Genomic DNA, 26265 nt, shown 5'->3' on the forward strand with positions numbered 1-26265 from the left:
CGGAATTTTATGTCTATATGAAACCACTTCACTCTATATGAAGGAACTACATACAAGATATTTCGTGCAACTTAAACCTTTCGGAAACATGACTGTTGTTTATTATATATATTGTTAGTGCAACGTGGCTCGAAAACCAAACGAAATTTCCGACCACGAAGTTGGAGACCTACTCACTATCAAACCCGACCGCTATTTTCTTAATTTCTGTAAACACTGGATGTTTAAGCAATATGTACGTCTCTAGCCCTCGTGCCCGCATGTTCAAGGGCTCTAAAGTGCGATGACACGAAAGGACGTGATCAGCACATAGCTGTTTCGAGTTCTGGGAATGAAAATTTTTATCGCCAGAATTTTGGGCAACAAAACAGAAGTGATATTAGCATACAGTTAATGATCAGCCTGTACACCCTTCACTAGGGTAGACTTTTAAAATTTTTGACATATTTTCTTGGGATACTTCCCCCCTCCCCCCTTTCATTCTGTATAAAAGTGAACTGTGCGAAATTTGAGCTCAATAGGATGAGAGGGAAGGGTGTCCAAACCCTTAAAAAATCGTAAGATCTAGAAGAATATGATCAACTTCGCATATGGCAAGTCCAATCATTTCCTAATGTACTTTTTACTTTATGCTCCTTAACTGAAAACGCTTTTATTTACAGACCACATTGGTTGTGTGACGTGAAGGGTCGATGACCCCACGGCAGGTGGGGAAAGGACAGAGCTAGCCGATTCACCCCTTTCTGCGATCCTACGCGGGGCTCTTCACTGGTGCTTAAATTCTGAACGGCGGGTAGCAATCTTTACAAGTATAATGTAGTCCTCTTCAGTTCATTTGCTTGGGTAAATTTACTTGCTTGGATACTATTCCTATAAAATAACTGTAGCCAAGCTGCCGTACGCCATACAAATGTTAATACACTGCGCAACGCAAGTAAGGGGTCACGTTTTCGAAACCCCGTAATTGTCTCCCATTGCGACGTAGAAGTTTAAAATTTGGATCAAAAGTGCCTACAATCTCCCCCTGTAATGCTATAAAAGCGTGGTACCTGCAACGTCACCCACGTGCTCGAAAATGCTCCAAACAGTATGGTGTCGACACACTCAAAATAAAGGCTAGAGAACAGAAGTTCACGTGAGGTGTAAGGTGGGTTAATGATGTCACAATGGCACCAAAATTCTGCCCAGTCTCACTGTGGACGTGTTACTCGATGTAAAGGTCGTCTCACCTCCACTTACCATCATTTCATCTCTTCTTTTGACGCCTCTTCGGTGGAGGTCAGAATCGCTATGCTCGACCTCGAAATGACGTGGTTTTATTACTCCTCACATGAACATCTATGCTGTGTCTTTTTTTCGCATGTGTCAACATGTTGCTGTTTGAGATGTCGCCGAGCCCGCGGATGACATCGCAGGGCTCCACGCTTTTGCGCCATTAAAGAGGACAAATGTCAAATCAAAACACTTTTAGCCGTCTAAATTTCCAGGTCTATTTTATTTTTGCTGCCAGTTCCAGCGTTTCACTATGTCATCTTCAGGCCCCCTGACCGATGTATAGGAAAATTCCACCTCTCGTAAAATCAAAACTGGGGCCAGCATACAGTCACTGGTAACCGTAGACCTCTTTCTAGCAGAGCAGTCCCTTGGGACCAACACCTGCAGGTGTTGCACAATGTCGTTTGGAAACTTCCTGGCGGATTAAAATGTAATTTTAATGTCCCACGAAGTTTCGGAACAGCATAAATTTCGGTACAAAGAGAAAGACCCAAACTGGTAATTGTACTGACCATTCTAAAGAGGAATAATCCTTCAGACATAATACGCTCTAATGTCAGTTATTTTCGTGACACAATTATTGGCGCCCTACAAGATTTCGTGTCCCACACTGCATCCAACACACGGTTTCGAACTGTCTGAAGTTTCAATAATATAATTCCTTCACGCACGAAAGCGGTAGCTTACAGGGTTATCGTTCTACCAACTCTTTAACGTTGTTGTTCTTCGTTTGGCACCTTGCATGGGGGCTTAATTAAATGCATTTGAAAATACTTTTGTAACTGTCTGTCCGATTACGTAAGTCTCGTAATCGGTTGGCCCTGACTAGAATTATTACGCTATCTGACTGCAACAAACAATGTAAGAAAATTTCCGTAAACACAGTTAATTAATTAAGTCCCCAGCAACTATAAAATCTACAAATCCTAGCACAAATGTAACTGTTCTGTATGTGGGAGTGTGACTCAACGTCCACATCTGGCACGGTTCTTTTCCAACAAGACAAGAATTTTTAAATACCAACTATACTGGCGTGACAAAAAAAAATTTAGAAAAACTATAATTACGCAAGAAAATCAAAATTCACTCTAATACAAGAACACGAGCCAGATGCTTTGTTGACTGAACCTGTAGTGACACATTATTTCAGATACACAACTAATAAAGGAACATTATAAATTTTACCTTCATATATATTGACGAAATGCACTCATTACAATAACATCTGCTATCTCTCCCATCAAATAACTGCATAGGACATGGAACTACACTCTTTACTACAACATCTTGCTCCAACTTCACAACAACCACGAGCTCTGCCCACGCACACACTGTCTCTATGAGTTCTTAACACACACTGTCCTCTCCAATGTCACAACAAGCACTGACTTCTACGATCTCGTAACACGCACTGTGGAGGCGGCTTAATAGTACTCTTTGGCGCACTCTCTGGCGCAGTGGCACAGTGTAGCCACCTTTCATATGCCCCTCCTCCACAGGCCAGAATTTGATGGTATTTTTGCCAGCATTGGTGGTGAAAATACCACCAAATTCGTCCAGAAAAATACAGACAAAAATAAAAGATAATATTAATACCTAAATATCACATAATTAGTTAAAAATTTTGGCTTTGCACTGACCTTTTACTAACCTAACATATGAAATACAGTAAGCAATACAACTTCTTTTCATACATGTGACTTTACATAATAGTTTACACAATATACAAAAAAAATCAGTTTATACAAATGTTCACATAAAATGCTTTCAATGATTAGTTTATACAAAAAAAAAGACACCAACAGGTTACATGTTTTCCGTAGAAGCAGTCCATCAGTGGCACCCAGTAAAGTTCAGCAGGTACACCCAGCAACAAGTCACATTAATTCAGTAGAAGCAGTTCATCAGTTGCACCCAGCAATGTAGAGTAGGTGCAGACACCAACAAGTGACCATCATTTCAGTAGGAGTAGTCCATCAGTTGCACCCAGCAAAGTTGAGAGCAGGTGCAGACAGCAACAAGTGACTTCATTTCAGTAAAAACAGTTCATCAGTTGCACCCAGCAATGTTGAGAGCAGGTGCAGACACCAACAAGTAACATCATTTCAGTAAAAACAGTCCATCAGTTGCACCCAGCAATGTTGAGTAGGTGCAGACACCAACAAGTGACACCATTTCAGTAGAAGCAGACCATTAGTTGCACCCAGCAATGTTGAGTTGGTGCAGACAGCAACAAGTGACATCATTTCAGTAGAAACAGTTCATAAGTAACATCATTTCAGTAGAAGCAGTCAATCAGTTGCACCCAGCAATGTTGAGCAGGTACAGACACCAACAAGTGACTTCATTTCAGTAAAAACAGTTCATCAGTTGCACCCAGCAATGTTGAGTGCAGGTGCAGACACCAACAAGTGACACCATTTCAGTAGGAGTAGTCCATCAGTTGCACCCAGCAACGTTGAGCAGGTGCAGACAGCAACAAGTGACATTATTTCAGTAGAAGCAGTTCCATCTGTGGCACCCAGTAAAGTTGAGAGCAGGTGCAGACACCAACAAGTGACATCATTTCAGTAGAAGCAGTTCATCAGTTGCACCCAGCAATGTTGAGCAGGTGCAAACAGCAACAAGTGACATTATTTCAGTAAAAACAGTTCATCAGTTGCACCCAGCAATGTTGAGCAGGTGCAGACACCCCAAGTGACACCATTCAGTAGAAGCAGTTCATCAGTTGCACCCAGCAATGTTGAGTGCGGTGCAGACAGCAACAAGTGACATCATTTCAGTAAAAACAGTTCATCAGTTGCACCCAGCAATGTTGAGCAGGTGCAGACAGCAACAAGTGACATCATTTCAGTAGAAGCAGTTCCATCTGTGGCACCCAGTAAAGTTCAAGAGGTACACACAGCAACAAGTCACATTAGTTCAGTAGAAGCAGTTCATCAGTTGCACCCAGCAATGTTGAGTGCAGGTGCACACACCAACAAGTGACTTCATTTCAGTAGAAACAGTTCATTAGATGCACCCAGCAATGTTGAGCAGGTGCAGACAGCAACAAGTGACATTATTTCAGTGGAAGCAGTTCCATCAAACTCACTAGCACTGTTCACACTGTTCGTCAGAGTTTATGAGCACCAATTAAACATGTCCTAGTGGCACCACTCATGTAGAAAAGGTACCAGTAACAGTTCAGAATATTTATCTTCACTAATCAGACAGTTCAGGCATGAACAATAGTTTGAATACACATACAAATGCTTTTACAGTAACATACAAATCATAACAAACACACAAATGATATCAGATAATTGTCCTATTAACTATTACAATACACAAATACCAGTAAACCTATAATATTTATGGGTGTCAGTGCAAGCCACTACAAACAAATAAAATAACATTTAGGAGATAGGTGGTTAGGATTAGTAAAGGAAAACACACAGAACACACTCACTCATCCTTCATCCACATTAAGTACTACTGTGTAATTGAATAGTGTTAATTGTGTAAATGTAATTCTGTCAAAATCTGATGTTCATCATGTGTATCAAGTAGTACTGGCAGCAATGTATAACAGTCAATAATAGTTAGTCAACGTCATGGTCATCATGTCAAGACCAATGTTTGCCAAGCCAGATCAAAATGTACTGTTGTTGAACAACTGCCAGTGAGCCAAGATATGCAATTACTTCCTCTCTCCAAAAAAAGTATATATTGCTTAGTGATATAACAAAGTGTGTGTATAGACTATCTTCCTTCTATTTTAGTGTTTTAGTCTGCTCTCTTCATCCTCTTGTTCCATAAGACCAACAAAAAAATATGCTCCTCACTTACTTTACCTCTTATCCACCAAAACTCCAATAATTATCAGCATCACATAATCTCAATAATACCTCAATAATACGTCGATAAATGTAAACCTCAGCACCAATATCACCTTACCTCTTGTCCACAAACAACTTCATATACTCTCAATACCTATAATAATACATCGATAAATATAAACCTCAGCACCAATATCATTTCACTTCCACAACAACTCTTTCCTCTCGTCAGTCTCCTCGAACAAGTACAGATAAAATCCTAATGCAACTTCAATTCAGCATCCCATACAATCCGAAGACACATTGCCAACACACAACCTCTGTGTAATCCATCTGACCCAAATTTTCTACTCATTATAAATTATAAGATACATTTTGGTTCCTTGTCCATTATTAAATAAAAGAAATGCATACCTGACCTCTAACAGACTTAGTTTGAATAACTCTCAGTAATTAAGTACGATTACGGAGTGTGAATGATCATAATATTTCACAGTGTGTACACCACTTCAAGAATTATGGCAAACAGAAGCAAACATGTGGAGTATTTTTTGTGTCAAGTGTCACTTCTTATTTCAATTGCTCACGAAAACTGCAGTGTAATAATTGTCAATGGTCTAAACCTATTTTTGGTATGTCATGTCGTTAGCTTCCTTCCTATTAGCATACATTTATACAGCTTCCATAAAACCTCAGCTCATGTGACTTCTATGACTTTCTTGTACTAATGTCGTTCGTCGAATTATAGCAGTTCATTTTCTTATTTTAAAATGTAAGGCACTGAGCGTAAGCAAAACAAGCAATAACGAGTAAATAGACCAGTAAAGAACAAAATGTCAACAAGTGGATGCAGCACAATTCCTACAACGAGGCTCTGCCAAGCGAACAATCTATAATTAATACAGTAATGTGACCTAAACTCTATGTTCATACACAGTATATCAGCATTTCTATACACCAAATTAAAGAGCAGTTATGACAACAAAACAGAAATGTGTAAATATGTAATCCATACGAAAAGCAGCAAACATATATCTTACGTAATAAACAAGTCATTAGCATCATATCAGCATAAGCAAATAAATGTTCATATGTAATCTTAATGAGTAAACATGAAGCCGCAAGCAGATAAATGACAAAGTATAACTTACATACCTAAACACATCCGCACAAAAAATCAGGTTACAATTATAATTTAAATAAATAAGCACAGCAGGCACATAATTAAAAAAAATATGACATCAGTGAAAAAGCATAGCAGCCAAGCGATGCATAATATATACAAATAACAACCCTGTTCATTAATCAATAATTGTCAAAATCAGTAAATGTACACAAGCACGTCGCTTCACAAGTAAATTCATAGAACATAAAATTTAGCACAAAGTATGAATCACGTAATCGCGAGCAGCAAATTACGTCTAAAGTACGTACCTAAGTGGAAATAGGTTACCTGTAAAATGAACTCAATTAATAGTTACCTTTTTAGTTTATTAGTTTCTTCTTGGAAATTACATTCTTTCTGAAATTTTCTCGATAGCAAGTCGTCTTAACGTCGGAGACACACAGAGTTTACCTGAAGTTCTTAAATATTTTATACAACCGTATCCTGCAAAATACTGAATGTTAATAACACAATTCAACAAGTCACTATAGCTTTATACTGAATTTAGTCGGAGAAATTAGACTGTGTATTTGTTTACGGCTGTCAGTGCATTCGCACTGAGCGCTCGATCAGCTGTAGGCGCGTGACGTAGGAAGCTATTGTTTTCGGTCAACGACTGCCTTGTGCGGCGCGCAGACTTGACTGTTGCTTTGAATATGTGCCGCCGCCAAAACACAGCGCGGTATCCTTGTACTCTCTGCGTGTTTACATCTAGCTGTTAGTTTCTCACAAGTATGTCATTCCACAAAAATTTTAACGTTTGATATATGATGTATTCCTTTAGAGCGTCGTGATTTAAGAGTTTCTACTTCGACAGTGTTATCATGAATAATTTTGCGAATCCTATATGGACCGTTATAAAGCAGAAAAAATTTGCGACACAAGCCTTTTCCTTTGTGAGACAAACGGTGGGACTTAATTAATACCTTTTGACCAACTGAAAAAGTTTTTAAACGACCAGGACGTTTAGCTGATTTCTCTCTTCTTGCAGCCGCAGATGCAATATTTCGTAGAGCCATGTTCACAACTTCAGAATGCCGTAGTTTCCGTGAAGGCGGAAAAGGAACTATTTCAGAAATGCGATTTGTTGGTACTTTATTTTTTAATATCAATAGAGGCGGTAAAGAAGTTGAGTCATTAGGAAGTTCATTCAGAATGTTTTGAAAAATATGAAGATACCGATCCCAAGTTCTGTGATTCTGATGACAATAAAGACGACACAATTTATTGATTTCCTTCATCCATCTCTCTGAAGCATTAGATTGAGGGTGAAAAAGTGAAATGAAGATTGGTTTAATTTTACGACGGTGTAGAGTACGAAGCCAAATTTTAGAACGAAACTGTGATCCATTATCTGATATAACCTTGTCAACATGACCAACTTCTTTAAGAAAATGTTTGATAAAAGCGTTAGATACTGAACGAGCTGTTGCTTTGCGTAACGGTGTAAAACACACATATTTTGACGTCAACTCCACTGCTACGAAAATGTACGCAAAACCATTAGTAGAACGAACCACTGGACCAAACAAATCGACTGCAGCCATGTCCTTTAATTTCGCTGGAATGATAGGAAACAACGGTGCTCTGTGAGAAATCGTTGGAGGCTTAGCCATTTGACATAATTTACATTTGGCAAGAACAGATCGAATACGTTTTTCCATATTACTGAAATAACAATTTTCTCGTAATTTATGAAAGCATTTTCTGGGACCAAAGTGTGCATAACTGAAATGTGTATACCAAATCAATTTATTGACCCACTCATCAGGAATACAAACTAACCAAACAGAGTTGTCGACCGATTTTCGTTTAAAAAGAATGTCATTGCGGACTAAATAATGCTGTCTAATCGCTACGCTTTCCTTTCTCCTCCACTTCTCCTTAATGTCCTTCCAGATTGGATCCTTATTTTGCTCCTTAGCGATGTCCTGGAGCGAAGACGAAATAAAGTTCTCAAACGCAACACCTTGAATATACATCAAACAATAATTGTTTTCCTTGCAGTCCTCTTCAGCACTTTGTTTCAAACCCATAGGTGCACGTGATAAAGCATCGGCAACAATATTAGAAGAACCCTGTATGTAAACAATACTAAAGTCAAATTCCTGTAGGTACAACGCCCATCGTGACAATCTGCCGTGAGTTAATTTTGTTGACATAAGAAATTCCAGAGCTCGATGATCGGTGTAAACCTTAGTATGTCTGCCAAACAAAAATGTCCGAAATTTTGTAAAAGCCCAAACAACAGCCAAAGCTTCAAGTTCCGTAATCGAATAATTCTTCTCTGATTTAGAGAGAACGCGACTTCCAAATGCAATAGTCTTCTGTACTACAACGCCGTCTTCTTCTATCTCTTGAAATAAATGTGCTCCTAGGCCTTTGTATGATGAGTCCGTCGCCAAACAAAATTCTTTCGATAAATCCGGATGTGAAAGAAGTGGAGCAGCAACTAAAGCATCACGAAGCTGTTCAAATTCTGACTGAGCTTCCTCATCCCAGCACCAATTAGATTTCTTTCCAGATAGTTCACATAAACGAGGTGTGGCCAAATCGTCCAATTTAACAAAGCGTCGAAGAAAATTACAGACACCAAGGAAACTACGAACATCACGTTTTGTAGTAGGAACAGCATAATTACGAATAGCATCTAATTTCTCTGGATCAGGGAGAATACCTTCTGTAGAAATAATGTGGCCGAGAAATTTCACCTGAGAACGACCAAATTCAGATTTTTCCAAGTTCACTGTCATGCCAACTTTTGCAAAGATACGTAATAATGAGTCCAAAATTTTGTTGTGCTCACTCCAAGAACGTTTAGCAATAAGAATGTCGTCAACATAAGAAGTAATATTGTCACGAAGATAAACAGGTAAAATTTCATTTAAACTACAAATGAATGCTGCAATAGGTACAGTAAGTCCAATCGGTAATTTCCAAAGTCACTTTTGGGTAAAACAGTCACATCCGGTTATTGTTTACTTACTCTCTAGATAGATTGATAGTCGAAGAGTTCGTTTGACAGATGCAAAGAATAGTGAAAGAGTAGGCAGCGGTACAGAAAACTAAAAGAGAAATAGCACCACTACAGCTCGGGGCCCTATGCTCGCTACGGCACATATTCACTTAGAGTAGTGAATCCCCTGAGGACTTTAATAACTGCACATAATTTCAAGTTTGTGACTTAATGGCAACTTTGGCGGAAGTGCGTACGTAAATTGATCTAGCCATGAACATGGATGTATGTCGTTCTTAGAACTGCGGAAGATATTAAATTTCCGGACAGTCAAAAAGTGTTTATAATCAAAGTTTTCGCCTCGTGGCGACAAAGACCTACCGCGTCTGTCCCAGTCCGAATGTCGATTATTGTAAAGTTCGCGCGCCTGGCGCTCTCTTGTTGCATCCCGTAAATGAAACAAATTATTTTCTTCATACCCCTCTGCTACCTGTGATTCTAAATTTCTTCTGCTATCTTTTCCTATAATTTCGCCTTCGATTTGTTTGACTTGCTTTCGTAATGCCTCAAATTCCCTTTTCACGCGTTCATTAAATTTTCCCTGATTTTCTACATGCTTATTTATGTTCTGATACTCTTCGGTTTCTGCAAATGGTAATGGAGCTGTATCATCCGAATCTCTGTCCCCATGTAAACTAAGATTTGTCAGTTTATCTGAAATTTCCTCCACTCTTTCCGATAAGTCACCAAATTGTTCTTTCTGTTTATTTACGTCTTCCGTAAGTGTCGCGACTCGGGTTTCAGTATTGTCACATTTGGTAGCTAGCTGTTCATATTGTTGTGTTAGGTTATTTAATCTGTCATTTGGTACGGATCCTTCGATTCTCTCAAATATTTCTTCCTTATCCTTTGCACGTTGTAAATTTAACTCTGAAAAATTCTGTACTATCACGCGATCTCTTTCTTCCTGTTCTCTATCCTGTTCCCTTTGTCTGATTTCTACTGCAATTAATCTATTATTGTGAGAATTCAGAATCGGTTGTACTTCTTCCCTGATTTCTTTCTTTAATTCGTCTTTCATATTTTTGAAACATGTCCCTATTCTTGAATCTAACCGTGTTTCCAAAGTTCCCATCTCTGTTTTAATTGTTCCTATCTCTGTTTTTAATTCAGATCCTAACCGAGTTTCCATTGTTCCCATCCGTGTTTCCATTGTTCCCATTTGTGTTTTAATTGTTCCCATCTCAGTTTTAATAGTTCCTATATCAGTTTTAATTGTTCCTAGTTGTGTTTCCATAACTGTTTTTAATTCAGATCGTACCTGTGATCCCAAATTTAATATTGCACTCATCAACTGCTCCATAGTAACTTTTTCGAAATTCCTTTCGCCCCTCACATTTCCCACAAAACCAGCTTCCTTCTGCATGGCTATAAAGCTATCTGTGTTCGATACTATTCCAGATTCTTCTATCGTTGATCTCGTATTCTGTGAATTTTCTGATTGAGAAAAATTTTGAAATGTTTCCGGACTATTTTCCCGACTTATCACATTGTTTTCCACCTCATTATCCACCATACTGTTTTCCTCTGTTGGCGAGTTCGCCATGTGAACAATTTCGTCATTCTCACTATTCATCATTTTTGCCTTTTTCATTGATCGCGTAATCATTTACAAAATATACGAAAGATTCGTCACTGTACGAAAATCACACACAATGACCCCTTATCTCCAACAATACTATTCACACGCAATGTCTCCCTCAAACACGATCAATCGAACAATTGAAATAATTGCACAAGATTGTCAAACGCGTATACAAGGCAATAAAAATTAAATTTTGAACAATACCATTAGAAGAATGCCAATTACCAAATCTACACATGCAAAATAGATTACAATTACTAACTACAAATTACTACAACAATACTACAGTCTACAATTTCACAATCAGAACAATTCCAAGGGACGATCCTGGCAGGGTCGCCACGTGCATGGGGGCTTAATTAAATGCATTTGAAAATACTTTTGTAACTGTCTGTCCGATTACGTAAGTCTCGTAATCGGTTGGCCCTGACTAGAATTATTACGCTATCTGACTGCAACAAACAATGTAAGAAAATTTCCGTAAACACAGTTAATTAATTAAGTCCCCAGCAACTATAAAATCTACAAATCCTAGCACAAATGTAACTGTTCTGTATGTGGGAGTGTGACTCAACGTCCACATCTGGCACGGTTCTTTTCCAACAAGACAAGAATTTTTAAATACCAACTATACTGGCGTGACAAAAAAAAATTTAGAAAAACTATAATTACGCAAGAAAATCAAAATTCACTCTAATACAAGAACACGAGCCAGATGCTTTGTTGACTGAACCTGTAGTGACACATTATTTCAGATACACAACTAATAAAGGAACATTATAAATTTTACCTTCATATATATTGACGAAATGCACTCATTACAATAACATCTGCTATCTCTCCCATCAAATAACTGCATAGGACATGGAACTACACTCTTTACTACAACATCTTGCTCCAACTTCACAACAACCACGAGCTCTGCCCACGCACACACTGTCTCTATGAGTTCTTAACACACACTGTCCTCTCCAATGTCACAACAAGCACTGACTTCTACGATCTCGTAACACGCACTGTGGAGGCGGCTTAATAGTACTCTTTGGCGCACTCTCTGGCGCAGTGGCACAGTGTAGCCACCTTTCAACCTTTACCTAGGTAGATTAAGGGAAGAGATATAAAAAGATTCAAATAAGAGCTACGTCGCGGGTTAGTTCAGGTAGCGTGGAAGTGTCTCAGAGACGCTGAATGAATGGCAGAGGGGGCAGGCCCGCATTTACGCGAATCTAGGCCCCCGCACCACAAAAATTTAAGATAAAAAATACCATTGTTTTAATTCTATGCTGCTGGCACTCTTACAGTCGTAAGACGTAGACGCAGTTATATTATACGGGCTAATTCCTCTGAAATATTCAGTGGTCTGCTGATGTGAATGAAGTCAGCATTCACCCAGCAAACTCCTCGCTACAAGCGTCAAATTCGCACTGATTCTTGCTGAATGGAAAGGTCACTAAGGCTTTTAAAAGCATTGTTAATGGAAATTTGGCAGTTCGAAGTGAGTGCGATTTCGTGGAAAGCTGATATCGTCCGCACCTCATTTCATCTACGCCTTCCACAAACGTATATACTTGAGCTCTTGAAGCTGGAGACATTGCCAGATAAGTTCATTTATTGACGACACATTTCGGGAAAAGTGCAAAGTGTCCTAAGATGCTCGCGTCTGACAATTATCTTTCTGTCTCGTGGCGTCATACAAGTTCACTTGACCTCTGTGAGCATTACAGCAGGAAATTCAAAAGTCGTATAAAGAAACGTGTGCGCGTGTGGGCGTTTCCTAAAACTGGCTGTGTATAATTATTGGCTGAATAATTATACTACTACCAACTGCTTACTGTTACAATACTTTCTTTTTAATTGAAATACCGACTCTTGCATGGACATGAATAAGGGCTCTAAAGTACATACCTTAACAGGTATGAGCATTTGTTCATCTTCGATACCATGAAACAGATCTCTTCTACTGCAAGGTCTTTGCTTCCCATATTTTCGGTAGGAAGTATTGACCAAAACAAGAAAAAAAGTCTGGTAAACATGGGGCCTGAAATGAACACTTTAGGAGCTATTAACGCTTGTTCGTCTTTTTGCTAATGTGAAACACATCTCTTCTACTGAACAAGTGTTCATTGCTCTTAAGGTATGCATTTTAGAGCCCATGTTTAGTGGGCATTATTTTCTTGTTTTTGTCCATACTACCTTCTCCCAAAATACGAAAAGCAAAGAGCTTACAGTAAAAGAGAAATGTTTCATAGTATAGAAAACGAACAAGTGCTCTTATCTCTCAAGGTATGCACTTTAGAGACCTTGTTTACTAGATATTTGTTTTTTGTTTTGGTGTAAGGAACCTGAACCTGTTCCTAAAGTCTGTCGATGTTATATGTGTATAGGCAATTGTTCATAGCTATGTTAATAAACCGTGCTGAATACCGTAATTATTTAAATTCCTTTCAGTTTTTAATCTCATCAAATCGTTGGTTGGTTTCTTGGTTTGTGGGATTAAAGGGACCAGACTGCTACATCAAATCGTAGAATTGTGAAGTAAAATTTCTATTTCGTACTGTTAGAGGATGACCCAACCTGTTAATTGTACTATAGGGGCATGAAAGGGAAGTAGTGGTTGGGGAGGGAGTGAGACAGGGTTTTAGCCTATCCCCGATGTTATTCAATCTGTATATTGAGCAAGCAGTAAGGGAAACAAAAGAAAAATTCGGAGTAGAAATTAAAATCCATGGAGAAGAAATAAAAACTTTGAGGTTCGCCCATGACATTATAATTCTGACAGAGACATAGCAGCTGAACGGAATGGACAGTGTCTTGAAAAGGGGGTATAAGATGAACATCAAAAAAAGCAAAACGAGGATAATGGAATGTAGTCGACTTAAATCGGATGGTGCTGCGGGAATTAGTTTAGGAAATGAGACACTTAAAGTAGTAAAGGAGTTTTTCTATTTGGGGAGCAATATATCTGATGATGGTCGAAGTAGAGAGGATATAAAATGTAGACTGGCAATGGCAAGGAAAGCGTTTCTGAAGAAGAGAAATTTGTAAACATCGAGTATAGCTTTAAGTGTCAGGAAGTGGTTTCTGGAAGTATTTGTTTGGAGTGTAGCCTTGTATGGAAGTGAAACGTGGACGATAAATAGTTTAGACAAGAACAGAATAGAAGCTTTCGAAATGTGGTGCTACAGAAGAATGCTGAAGATTAGATGGGTAGATCACATAACTAATGAGGAGGTATTGAATAGAATTGGAGAGAAGAGAAATTAGTCGCACAACTTGACTAGAAGAAGGGATTGGTTGGTAGGGCATTTTCTGAGGCATCAAGGGATCACCAATTTAGTATTGGAGGGCAGCGTGGAGGGTAAAAGTCGTAGAGGGAGACCAAGAGATGAATACACTAAACAGATTCAGAAGGATGTAGGTTGCAGTAGGTACTGGGAGATGAAGAAGCTTGCACAGGATAAAGTAGCATGGAGAGCTGAATCAAACCAGTCTCTGGACTGAAGACCACAACAACAACAACAGATAATAAACCGTAACTACTCCGTTTAAGGCTTTTAATTCGGAAATAGCTCTAAAATGTTCTTTCGACTGTGAGGACCCGTACCACAGATTCAGCCTCCGGATCTGAGCAGAAGATGTTACAAGGAAGACATTTTATTTATTTATTTAGCGTATGGCTCATAACATCGCAGTAAAAATTACAGAAACAACACGATTTAAAAACAAATCACATATGTATAAACAGAGCAATAAATAACAGTTTGTATATAAGGACACCGCCAATTGTAAATTTACACTCACAGAAGGCAATCACAAGCAGACGTCCAGCTTAGATAATAAATAGTCGATTGCCTCTTGGGTCGCCATTAGGAAATCCTGTGGGTCACCCTCGTATGCCCTTAGTGGGCATTCCTGCACGATGTGTTTGACTGTCTGTCTCTCAGTGCCACAGTCGCAAGCGGCCGAAGGAAGTTTACCCCATCTGTGTAAGGAGTCAGCGCATCTCCCGCAATTGGTTCTGATGTGATTAAGAGTTGACCAAACTTTGCGAGGGCAATCAAATCCTTTTGGTTTACTAAAGATGCATGGCATACTGTGGCAGTTTACTGCTGTACTGCTCTCCCATTCCTCTTTCCATCGGTCATTTATTTTAAATTTGGTTTGGTGCAGAGCCTGTGCGGCCTTTAGTGGAGGATGCCTAGACCGGAGTCGGTTTCCTTGGATGTCGTAAGTATCTTCATGGATTTGTAATTGAGGGTTGGTCATGATTTTTTGAAATTCTCTAACTAGAGCGTGTTCACGGCGCAGGTTAAGAGAGGCTATGTTACTGAGAACGGGCAGCCACACTGCAGGAGTTGGCCTGATTGTGCCTGATATAATACGCATTGTTGCATTAAGTTGGCTATCTACCATGTGTGTGTGTTTGCTGTTGAGCCACACTGGGGCACAGTATCCTGCCACTGGATACACCAAGCCAAGTGCGGATGTTCTCAAGGTAGATGCTGTGGAGCCCCAAGTGGTGCCACAGAGCTTCTGCAATATGTTGTTGTGTGTTTTAAGTTTCGCTGCAGTTTTCGTCAGGTGTTCTTTGAATGTTAGTGTCCTATCTAGGGTAACCCCAAGATACTTTGGGTGTTTGTTGTGATTTAGTAATTTCCCGTCTAGATAGACTTGTAGTTCTCTGTTGGCCATTTTGTTGTTCAAATGGAAGGCAGATACTTCCGTCTTTGTAGCACTAGGTTGTAGCCTCCATTTTCTAAAGTACTCGTTGAGAATCCCTAGGTCACTCGTAAGGATATCTTCGGCAGTTTCTATATTTCTGTGGGCTGTTGCTAGAGCCCAGTCGTCAGCATAACCAAACTTGCGCGATCCGGTTGCAGGCATGTCATCGATGTAATGGCTGAAAAGAAGGGGCGCAAGGACAGAGCCTTGTGGGAGTCCATTATTGAGTTCATCTGTTTACTTCTCTCATTCCCCATTATTACTTGGAAGGTTCTGTTTGACAACATATCATCAATGAGGTTGGTTATCTTCTTGCAAGGGACGACACAGATTAATTTGTACATGAGCCCCTGTTTCCAAACTGTATCATAGGCTGCTGTTAGGTCTATGAATGCTGCGGCTACTTTATGTTTCTTCTGGAACCCCGCCTCTATATATGTTGTCAGTGATAGGACTTGATCTGTACAGCAGCGATATGGACGGAATCCTGCTTGTTCGATAGGGATTTTTTTGAGTATAGTCTGGCCTATTCTGTTGAGGAGCAGTCTTTCTAGTAATTTATAGACCATACTGAGAAGGGCAATGGGGCGGTAACTCTCTGGTCTATCGCCTGGTTTACCAGGTTTCAGGACTGCGATAATCTTTGCTCGTTTAAGTGAGGGAGGAATGTTACCCACTTGGAGAATGTCCGTAAAGAACTTAGCCAGCCATTGTTTTGTGTAGGCTCCGACATGTATGAGGAACTCAGGGTGGATACCATCGAAACACGGAGCTTTGCCTGATTTAACCTTCTTCATGGCATTGGTAACCTCCTCGATGCGAATATCTGATGAATATTCTGAGTCCATTGCACGGATCCTTTTTAATGTTTTTAAGTCTTTCTTCACTTTTGTTGTGTGCTTTCTATTTCGTGGGGCTCTAGACGCAGAAACTATGCGGGATGCAACCTTGTTGGGAGATATTTCGTCCTTTCTATGTTCAGGTGGATTTGCGCCTCCAAGTTTACGCAGTAGGGACCAGGCTTGTCGGCTTGACTTTGAAAAGTCTAGATTTTCAACAGTATTCTCCCATTTTTGCCATCTAATAAAGTCGATGTTATGTAATAGTTCATCCGCTATTTCCCCGTCCCCATTCTTGAGGAACTCCGCGTACAGGTCATCGCATATCCCTGTCCAACCGGGAATGTATTTTTTGCCGTACCCTCTTGGGATCGCTGTTTTCGCAGAGCTAATGACCGCTCCCACAATCCTCTCATAGCTCTTGCTGGTTGGAGGGATCCAGCTCAAGGTATAATCAAGTTGTACAGAGAATTTTGTCCAGTCAGCTTTTGTAAAATTCCACCTTGGTCGAGGGTAAGACCTTATTATCGGGATGGATATACCGATATTAATAAGCACAGGGCGGTGCTGGCTATGAGGGAAGTCCGTCAGGATCCTTCTAGAGGCTGTCAGTGGTTTATCGTTTGTATCCCTCGAAACAAAGCACAGATCCGGGTTATAGTCGCAGTTCCATGCGGCTGATCTGAATGTCCCTCGGTCCTTGGCATCAAAGACCAGATATGTATTTTGTTCCTCGGACCAATCGACCAGCATGTCTCCATTGCTATCATTCGTACTATATTTCCACATTTCGTGGTGACTATTATAGTCCCCAACGTAAACGCTTGGGTGTGGGTGGATCTTTATCACTTCAGCTGGCCATGTAGCAGCAGAAGGTGACCACGTTCGAAAATGTACTTCCTTCAACAAAAATCTAGCGTTATGTTCTCGACGCTAAAATCTGAGAAATATGCGCCAATACTGAGGGGTCCGGACAATCTCTCCTCCCACGCAGCATTCACGATAGCAGCATTCAGAAAGGTAGTAGAATGGGATGAAAATGATACTTGAGCACCATGTACTCTCCGCCACACACAGCGCATGTGCTTGTCCAGAAAAGATTAGACGATGTCCGTTTACTTCAGAAACACACTGTGCGAGCTATTGTACGTGGTTCGGTGTTAAAAAGAGACACTGCCCTGTTACGCTCAGCTTCTGAAACACTGTGTGAGTTATTGCACTTGGTTCACTGTCGCAAAACTCTGCGCAGCTACGTGCAGCTGATACAACAGAGTAAGTTATCCCGATTCAGCGTACGTAACCTGCCGCTGCCGCAACGGCGAGCCGTTTGTTCACCACCGTTGCACAGGTGGCGGGCCTGCGCGGAGCTTTCTGGCTGGGCGCGGCCGGGCGGCTTCGGACACAGCGGGGGATTCCCCCACCCCCCTTACCGGGGCGCGCGCCAGCCAGGGATGAGCCAGTGCCAGAAACTTGCACAACGCGCAGTCGGCTTTCGTATATAAGCTCCGGCCCGGTCACTTGGTGGTATCAGCTGAGGTCCCGACTCATCTCAACTACTACAGCCATGTCTCTCAAGGTAAGTTCCATTCTCTGCACACCTTCAACTAGGATACAAACATTTCAGTGCCAACGGTCTCAGCCCGATCGGAACTTTTCTTTTGGACTGGCGGAACTTCAGACTTCGCTTGATAAAACACATCGGTGCCTTATTGAGAACCTACACTGCCCTAGGGGAAATAGGTGAAATTGTGCGATAACTAACCCACAAAAATTGCATATAAGAGCAGTTTTCGAATTAGAAGCCTATAACGCAGAATGTAAAGACTGTTATTTGATTTCACACAAATTTTCTGTACAATCTATGATGTAAGGATTCGATGAGATTAGAATACTGAAAAGAATAGAAATCATTAAGACTTTAAAGATTTTTTTTATAGCCAAGATCGCTTTCAAAACTGTTTTATTGACCTATTTCGACAGATAAGACTGTCATCTTCAGATCTTTAAAAACTTTTCGGTACGTCAAATTCGATTGCTCATGCCATGTTCATCATAAAATGAACGCACAATGTAACATGACGTACAACCAAAACAGTTGTTAAAGGTCTGAAGATGGCATTTTACCTGTCGAAACTAGTCAATAAAAAAAAACAGTTTTGAATGCGATTTGGCTATAAAAAATTCTTTGCATACCTACTGATCGCTCCTTCTCATTATGAGAAACTTTAGTCATTAAGATATTCAACACGATTTTATAACATCGCTATGAAAAATATTTTTTAAGAAAAAGAACAAAACTTTGAGGTTCATGTCCAAGCATAAGTAAGTATTTCATTTTTTTAAATAACTTATTGTAACGAGAAGCACAGTTTTAAATAGTGTCTGTTACTGGCTAATTGGTTTACACCTACACGTCGTACTAATAGAGCTACTTATAATAACTGAGTTTTTTAAAATATCAAGTTGAATACTGAGCGAAGCCGTAACGTTGGATCAGTCTCCTAGCATTGGAGATGGGTGCCCGTTTTTGATCAACTTCAGATCTGAAAATGACCTTTTTGCACTGCTGTTCACATGTGAAAAGTACAGTCTTAAAGCGATCTCGGCTTTAGAAGAACGATGTTTGACGTTTTATGGGTTCTCGTTTGTATCGAAGGAGGTATGGAATAAATCGGCTTTCTGCTAAATCGATTTCAAACTGCCAAAATTCCGTTAACCATTCTTCTAGAAGTCTTAGCTGTTTTGTCAACCGAAGCGCCACGTGTTTGACCGGAATCCACTGGGAATTTGACTCGAAGTAGCTACAGGGTTGAGAGGTGAATGCTGACTTCATTCATTTCAGCTATCCACTAGAAAATTCAGGCGAATAAGCCATTATAAGATTATTGGACCTACGTCTTTTACGAATATACGAGCACCCTCACCAGAGCAATAGGCAAAGACATTTTCTTACGTATTATTGTGGTACGAGACCTAGGCTAGAACCTAGCTAGCCTGCACGTACATTCGACGCTGAATAAGTTCACTTTCATTCTTCGTCCTTCTTCCCTCATTTATGCGTTTTTACTCCAGCAAGGCCTTCTGCATTCAATAAACACGACACCTTGCGTAAGGCTAGTGGTCACCTCTAGCGTAGTGTAAACAGATCAAGACCAGTCAGTGTCATTGAAACTACCAAATTCTCCTGTATTTCAGGCCTGAAGAAAGCACAATTAGGCTGAAACCTGTCATTATGATAAAAATAACATATTTATACTGTTCTTTGCTCATAGAAGGAAGATACAAGATCACTGACGTGGTATAGCACGGAAAGAGGAACATATTCTGCTTTACATCTACATCTAAACCCCACAAGTCACTTCCATGGTGAACTACCAGTACAACAACCATTCCCCTCTTTGCTGTCCTATCACGAGTGGTGCGCAGAAAAGACGACAGACGGTCGGTATCGTGGTCATTTCACTGAATGTATGTGGGAAAAAGTAGTAAGTTACCTGAGTCTTCTTGGAACGTACGCTCTCTGTGTTTCAACCATAATCCTTTTCGCGTTTCGCAACTTCTCTCTACTAGCAGCCTAACAATGGAATTTGAAGAGCATCTCCACAGCCTTTCGTGTTTACCAAACAGAGCGTGACGAAACGCACAGCTCTTTGTTGGATTTCCTCTATCTCCACTATTAATCCCACCTGAGAAGGATGCCAAACTAACGACCAATGCTCAAATATCGGTCGAGAGAATGATTTGTAAGCCTTGTGTTTGCGAATGATCCCGTGTCTGCAAGTCACTGGAGCAACTTTCTGTCACATTTCATCGGATGAAATTGTTACCTTACCCGTGAAGAAGGACAATGCTACTCTTGTTGGACGAGCGAGATATTTTCAAAATAGGCGGTGTGTAATATCAGGTCTATCTTATCACAGACTCAATCCTGCCTCGACATGAAAGGTTGAGAGGGCCACTCGTAACAACTTCCTGAAGAAAAGTTCCTTGCCGCAAGAGAATATCAAGAGTCTTAGCTTTTGTTGTGCTGTCCCCTTCGGATTATATGGTCTTCCGAAGATGCACAAGGAAGAGACTCCTGTTAGGTCTATTGACAGTTGGTTTGTGCTCCCACATACTGTGTAGCAAAACACCTGGTTACTCTGTTAATCGCACTAGTAGTTCGGTGTACACATTTCATTAGGAAATCAGTGGTTTTCTTACGAGTAGGCGGATTACGTTTGAATAACTCTGATATCTTAGTAAGTTCCGATATCGTCTCTCTCTTTCCACTTGCATCCCTCTGTCTGATTAATTTAAGATAATGTATGTTTGGTGTTTCTATTTTGCCATGTGCTGACTTCCGCTTACTTTTATTCAGTATCCAGTTCCATGAGCAGACACATAGGGTGGTCTTTTTCTCCTGTCATTGACAGTCTTTTTATGGAAGATTTCGAGGAGCGTGCCCTGGGGTTGGCAACATTCACACTTGTATGGTTATTTATTGAAATGTGGAACACTTTTGTTGTTTGACCTGATAGAATTGTGAATTTGCACACCTGTTATACCAATTCCGTTGGCAGGCAGCCAACTGACACTGATTTGCGTCCTCTGGCTAATAGCTGTCACTATCCGCTTCAGTGCGAAGCGGTACTTCTTACCTTGGATCATAGAGCCCACGTTATCGCAAACACTGAAAGCTTATCAGACGAGCTTCCCCATTCGGATGTCACCTTTCGCCAGAATAGTCAAAGAGAAAGATTGATCGCGCTTGCGATGCGCTATCGACTAACCGTGAATCGGTTGAGTAATGAGAATAACGAGTTAGCCCATAAGTTCACGGCGTCTTTGCCTTAGGCAGGTAGCACTTCCAACAGTATTGGTTGTATTCTGCGGAAGTACGGTGTGAAGATTAAGTCCCTTTTAGGATCTGTAGAGGATAATATTCGTTTGTGGAAAGCTGGTGTCTTTCGGATTCCATGCACTTGTGGTGTGTCATATATTGGTGAGATCATGGAGCTCGTGGAGAGTAGATGCATATAACATAGGGGTCACACACATTTACTACAGCCAAGCAAATCTGCTATTGCAGAGCCATTGCCTTGGTGCTGGTCAATCTATGGAACATATTGTGCGGGCGCTTACAGCTAATGGGATACTGTCATTACCGAAACAGTTGAGATTCGATTAGCAAGTGATCTTACTAACAGAGAGGAGGTTTTTGCTTAATTTCTGCATGGAATCCTACTATCTCCCCAGTCAAACAACAGATGGAGAGAGTTAATGCTTCTTCTCACCCGCTGGTAAGAAGACGGTGGGCAAAACAAAAGTACGCCAGGAAAATACTCACAGTAACACCGACACGGGATTGACTCTAGTCGATGAACATCTTATAAGAAGATGCTGGGTAATGGCCATCGTTGACGTCGTCACAGCGCTATGATCCATTTACCAAACTGCGAGGTACGTGTAGCAGATCTGCCTCAGGGATAGCAGCAAGAGCGTTTTCAACGTTTTTCGGTTGCTCTTTCAGTCTGTGGTGATTATTTGAGTACACCCGATCCTCCAATTTTCCTAGCTCAGCTGTTAGAATAATTCCCTCAAAAAAGCAATGGTGCGTATTCGAGCCTCGGTGCAAAACGTGGTTTTAAACTTTCAGGAAGTTAGAGACTCTTTGTTATTGCTGTATAAAATGTTGTCGGTTAACTTGCCACGTCATATTAGGACCTTGTTATCGTTAACGCCATATTTCGCTTTATTTTACGACGCCTGTGAACAGACGACTCCGTCAGACGCGATGTTGTGCAACTCGGAGCTTCATATGTCCGCAGGCTCTGCAGGTGTGTGTGCTGGCGTGCGCCGTGGCCGCAGCGGCTGCCGCCCCCGGCTTGCTGGCTGCCCCCGCCGCCCCCGTCGTCGCCGCCGCCGACGTCGAGTTCGACCCGCACCCCCAGTACAACTTCGGGTACAGCGTACAGGTACGTAATGTCCGCAGTGGCAGCGACTGGGAGTGTACAATGTCACGTGTTGTAGTCACTACAGTGTGCACCTTTCTAAGAACATTTTCAAGAGTGTAATCAAAACAACATTGTACGGAGGCGTGCTGAAAAGTGATGCCTCCGAATTTTTTATTCCGTTCTCAATGTCGCTTGAGGCATCACATGCCACACATATTTCTCTGTCGACTTTCCCGCTTCGCTGGCAAGTTGCAACCCTCTGCCGTTAGAAGGCTCCCAATTGGAGAGTGCAATATGGCGGTGTGTAATAGGAATGGGAAAAAATCGACCGTTAAAACGGATAAACGGTAGTTTTCGGTATTTGTTTGGTCTCGATTATAACAGGTGTTTTTATTTTTTACTAATAATCGAGTAAAAAGTCGAAATATCAATTAGCCATGGCAGCAGTGCTAAAATTTTCCGTTTTGAAATAAACTTTTTTTAAAAAAGGAATAGTTTTTATTCGTTAAATTAGCATGCGTTTGAAGTATTACGGATACCGTAGAAAAGGGAAAAGCGATCAGCGCTATTTCAATAATTCAGAGGCATTACATTTCAGGACACCCTTGTAAATGTGACTTGTATTGTATTGTATGTTAACCGGGGACCTAGAAACGACGGAGAGGCTCCGTCCCCGCCGCAGCCGCAGTGGTCCACAACCCCACGACGACTACCGCAGTCCACTTCACCCCTCCGAAGCCCCACACCGAACCCAGGGTTATTGTGCGGTTCGGCCCCCGCTGGACACCCCAGGAACGTCTCACACCAGACGAGTTTAACCCCTATGTTTGCGTGGTTGAGTAATGGTGGTGTACGCGTACGTGGAGAACTTGTTTGCGCTGCAATCGCCGACCTAGTGTAACTGAGGCGGAATAAGGGGAACCAGCCTGCATTCGCCGAGGCAGATGGAAAACCCCCTAAAAACCATCCACAGACTGGCTGGTTCACCGGACCTCGACACAAGTCCGCTGGGCGGATTCGTGACGGGGACCAGGCGCTCCTTCCCAATCCGGAAAGCCGTGCGTTAGACAGCACGGCTAACCGGGTGGGCAACGATGACTGACTCTTAGATCTTCAAGCGACGTGAAAATATTAAATCGTCGTCGCTGTAGTACTCTGGTACTTCTACAGTAATGTTGGACAGGTCCTAAATTTGTGTACACGCAGTGTCAGTAGCTACTGTATCAATAATTTATTAATACTGCTACTGTCTGCATTACCTACATCAAAATTATATAATACAGGAAAATGGCCTGTTCATACATTAGACAATACGTTAACTGGGCGGTGCATGGATACACGAGAACATGCCATTTAAGTCTGGCCTTTTGTAGTTAACCCGTTAAAGTTTAGTCCAAGTCTAATGCATGAACCAGGTACTTTGCTGCATTTTGCAGTTTCGATGTAGTTCATCTGTACGGTTGACCTAGAAACAAATGATCGTGATTATGTAGATGTCCTGTAATTAATGCTATTTATGTTACTGTACATTAGTCATATTCCATGTATCCCGCAAAGAGCGGCCTCTGGGATACGGGAAGAAGGCAAAGCTTTACACATTACTTAAGTGTAATAAATTGAAATGACGTTACGTCACTGTATTACATTGCTTTACATTTAAGAGTTCCTTCAAAGATATTCTTCAGCGAAGAAGATGGAGCTGACAAACAAAAACCTCTTTGATTTAGCCTTAACGCAATTACGTAACCTACATGTCGTCAATGAATATATGAGTTTTGAATTTGTTCTCAAAACACCCTGACGATGTCTCTGCAGGGTAGTCTAGAATTGACAATAGACATAATTCTCGTGGCAATCTTCTGGATTCTGAAATTATCCCTTGAAAGATTTCCATGGAAAAGATTCCATAACGCACTAGTCAATGGAAAAAATGCAGAATAGTATCTTCATTTTTAAATCCCCTATAGCAGTAACCACGCACATTGCGAACTTATCTGAAACAAGGCGCTTCATTAATTCTACGCAATAGATTTACCAACTGAGCTTATTGTCCATGTGTAGTCCCATTGTTTCAGAAATGTATTTTTATATCTTGAGAAATTCCGCGATAAGTGTCGAACTGTGTCTACTGAGACTTGTCAAAATTTAATAATAATCCATTTGCCTTGAACCATCTGATGAAATTTCCGAATATTTTGTTAGCCGCCTTTGCAGCAAGGGGACTGCTAGTATTCTTAATCCTATACTTGTATTATCTGCAGTATGGACAAAATTTTCGTCTTCTGAAAATGGAGGTGGAAGGTTGTATATCACAAACAATGATGGACCCAAAATTGAACCTTGTGGCACATCACATCTTAGTTTAGTTAAGTAATGTTATATTCCGTAGATCATTTTCACGATTATTTTATCGATATGATGTGGAACAAGTCAGATTACAAGATATATTTACACACATGAATAGTGCTAATATTAATACTACTGAAATTTTTAGTTCTAGGTACAAATTTTTTACCAGTTTTGAAACAGAAACTCGCCCATGAAATAGAAGGAGTTGTCTAAAAGAAAAAAACTCACTATATCCAGTACTGTACACCGAATAGTGATACCGACAATTGATGTAGCCTATGAACAGGGCTCAGTTATCAGGGTAGATGTCTCCAATTTTTTGATTGTTCTTGTTGATGACAACTTGAACTGGAAGAAGCATATTACTAAGCTTCTCAAACAATTAAGTTCAGCTTCTTTTGCTCTTCGTATAATCGCTAGTCTCGGTAATAAACAGATCGGCCCCCTAACGTACATTGCATATTTCCACTCGATAATGCCTTATGGAATATTTTTCTGGGGTAACTCACCACTTAGACATAAAGTACTGACTACACAAAAGAGAGCAGTGAGAATAATTAGTGGTGTTCACCCAAGGACTCCTATTTAAGGAGTTAGGTATTTTAACTGCACCATCAGACTACACATATTCGCTAATGAAATTCGTTATAAATAATCCTTCTCAATTCATGAAGAAGAGTGATGTTCATACGTACTACACTAGAGGGAAAAATGACCTTTACTATCCGTTATTGAAGCTGTCAGTTGCTCAAAAAGGAGTACATTATTAAGCAACAACAATCTTTGACACTGGGCCAACAACATAAAGTGTATGGCAAGTAGCAGATCAAGTTTCAAATTCTGAGTGTCCCTTGTTTTGTGATTGAGATGCCTGAGGATAGGCTTTGGTCTGACCGAAACAGGCAGTTTTATTAAAGCCACATGGAGCAGTTGAGCCCAACCATTATTTTTCAACAAACCTGGCAGTCTTCTTGGTGGTGCAGTTTTTGACAAGTGTTTGTGTAGTGTGACGTGTAGCGGAGGCGGACGGTGAGCGCGCCATGTGTCGGCAGGACGCGCTGACGGGCGACTCCAAGTCGCAGCAGGAGTCTCGCAGCGGCGACGTCGTGTCCGGCAGCTACTCGCTGGTGGAGCCCGACGGCGCGCTGCGCACCGTCCACTACTCGGCCGACCCCGTCAACGGCTTCAACGCCGTCGTGTACCGCGGCGTCGGCGTCGCGGCGCCCCCGGAGCGCGTCGTGGCCGCCGCTGCCGCCCCCGCAGTCGCTGCCGCCAACGCACTCCTAGCCTAGGCTCTCGCCGTGTACCCTGCTGCCAATAAACGTTCTCGTTCCTAGCAAATACACTCTCTTTTATTTCAAATTACCCATGTACCTAGTCAGTAACACTAATCATTCTGGCTATTCCTCTATTAGACACTTTGTTAATCTGTGGCGCAGGGAACTGTGGGAGTAGAAAGTGTCTAGGGCTTGTGTGGGCGTAAATCCTTAACAGTATTTGAATATATTTACTGACAAAGTTCAACTACCACTGATATATACACAAGATGACTCAAGC

At 41.0% G+C, this 26265-nt stretch overlaps 1 protein-coding gene across 1 annotated transcript in view; it reads left to right on the top strand.

The window, feature by feature from the left end:
* The window catches only part of LOC124593866 (larval cuticle protein A2B-like), a 32666-nt gene extending 6666 nt beyond the window's left edge, over positions 1-26000 (top strand). The window contains exons 2-4 of the mRNA XM_047132214.1: positions 17772-17999; positions 22312-22380; positions 25761-26000. Of these exons, the coding sequence (XP_046988170.1) occupies positions 17772-17999; positions 22312-22380; positions 25761-26000 (537 nt within the window). The remainder of the gene's footprint in view (positions 1-17771; positions 18000-22311; positions 22381-25760) is intronic.
* The last annotated feature ends 265 nt before the right edge of the window (positions 26001-26265 follow it).

The sequence above is a fragment of the Schistocerca americana genome, chromosome 2 (genome assembly GCF_021461395.2).
Source record: "Schistocerca americana isolate TAMUIC-IGC-003095 chromosome 2, iqSchAmer2.1, whole genome shotgun sequence".
NCBI lineage: Eukaryota > Metazoa > Arthropoda > Insecta > Orthoptera > Acrididae > Schistocerca > Schistocerca americana.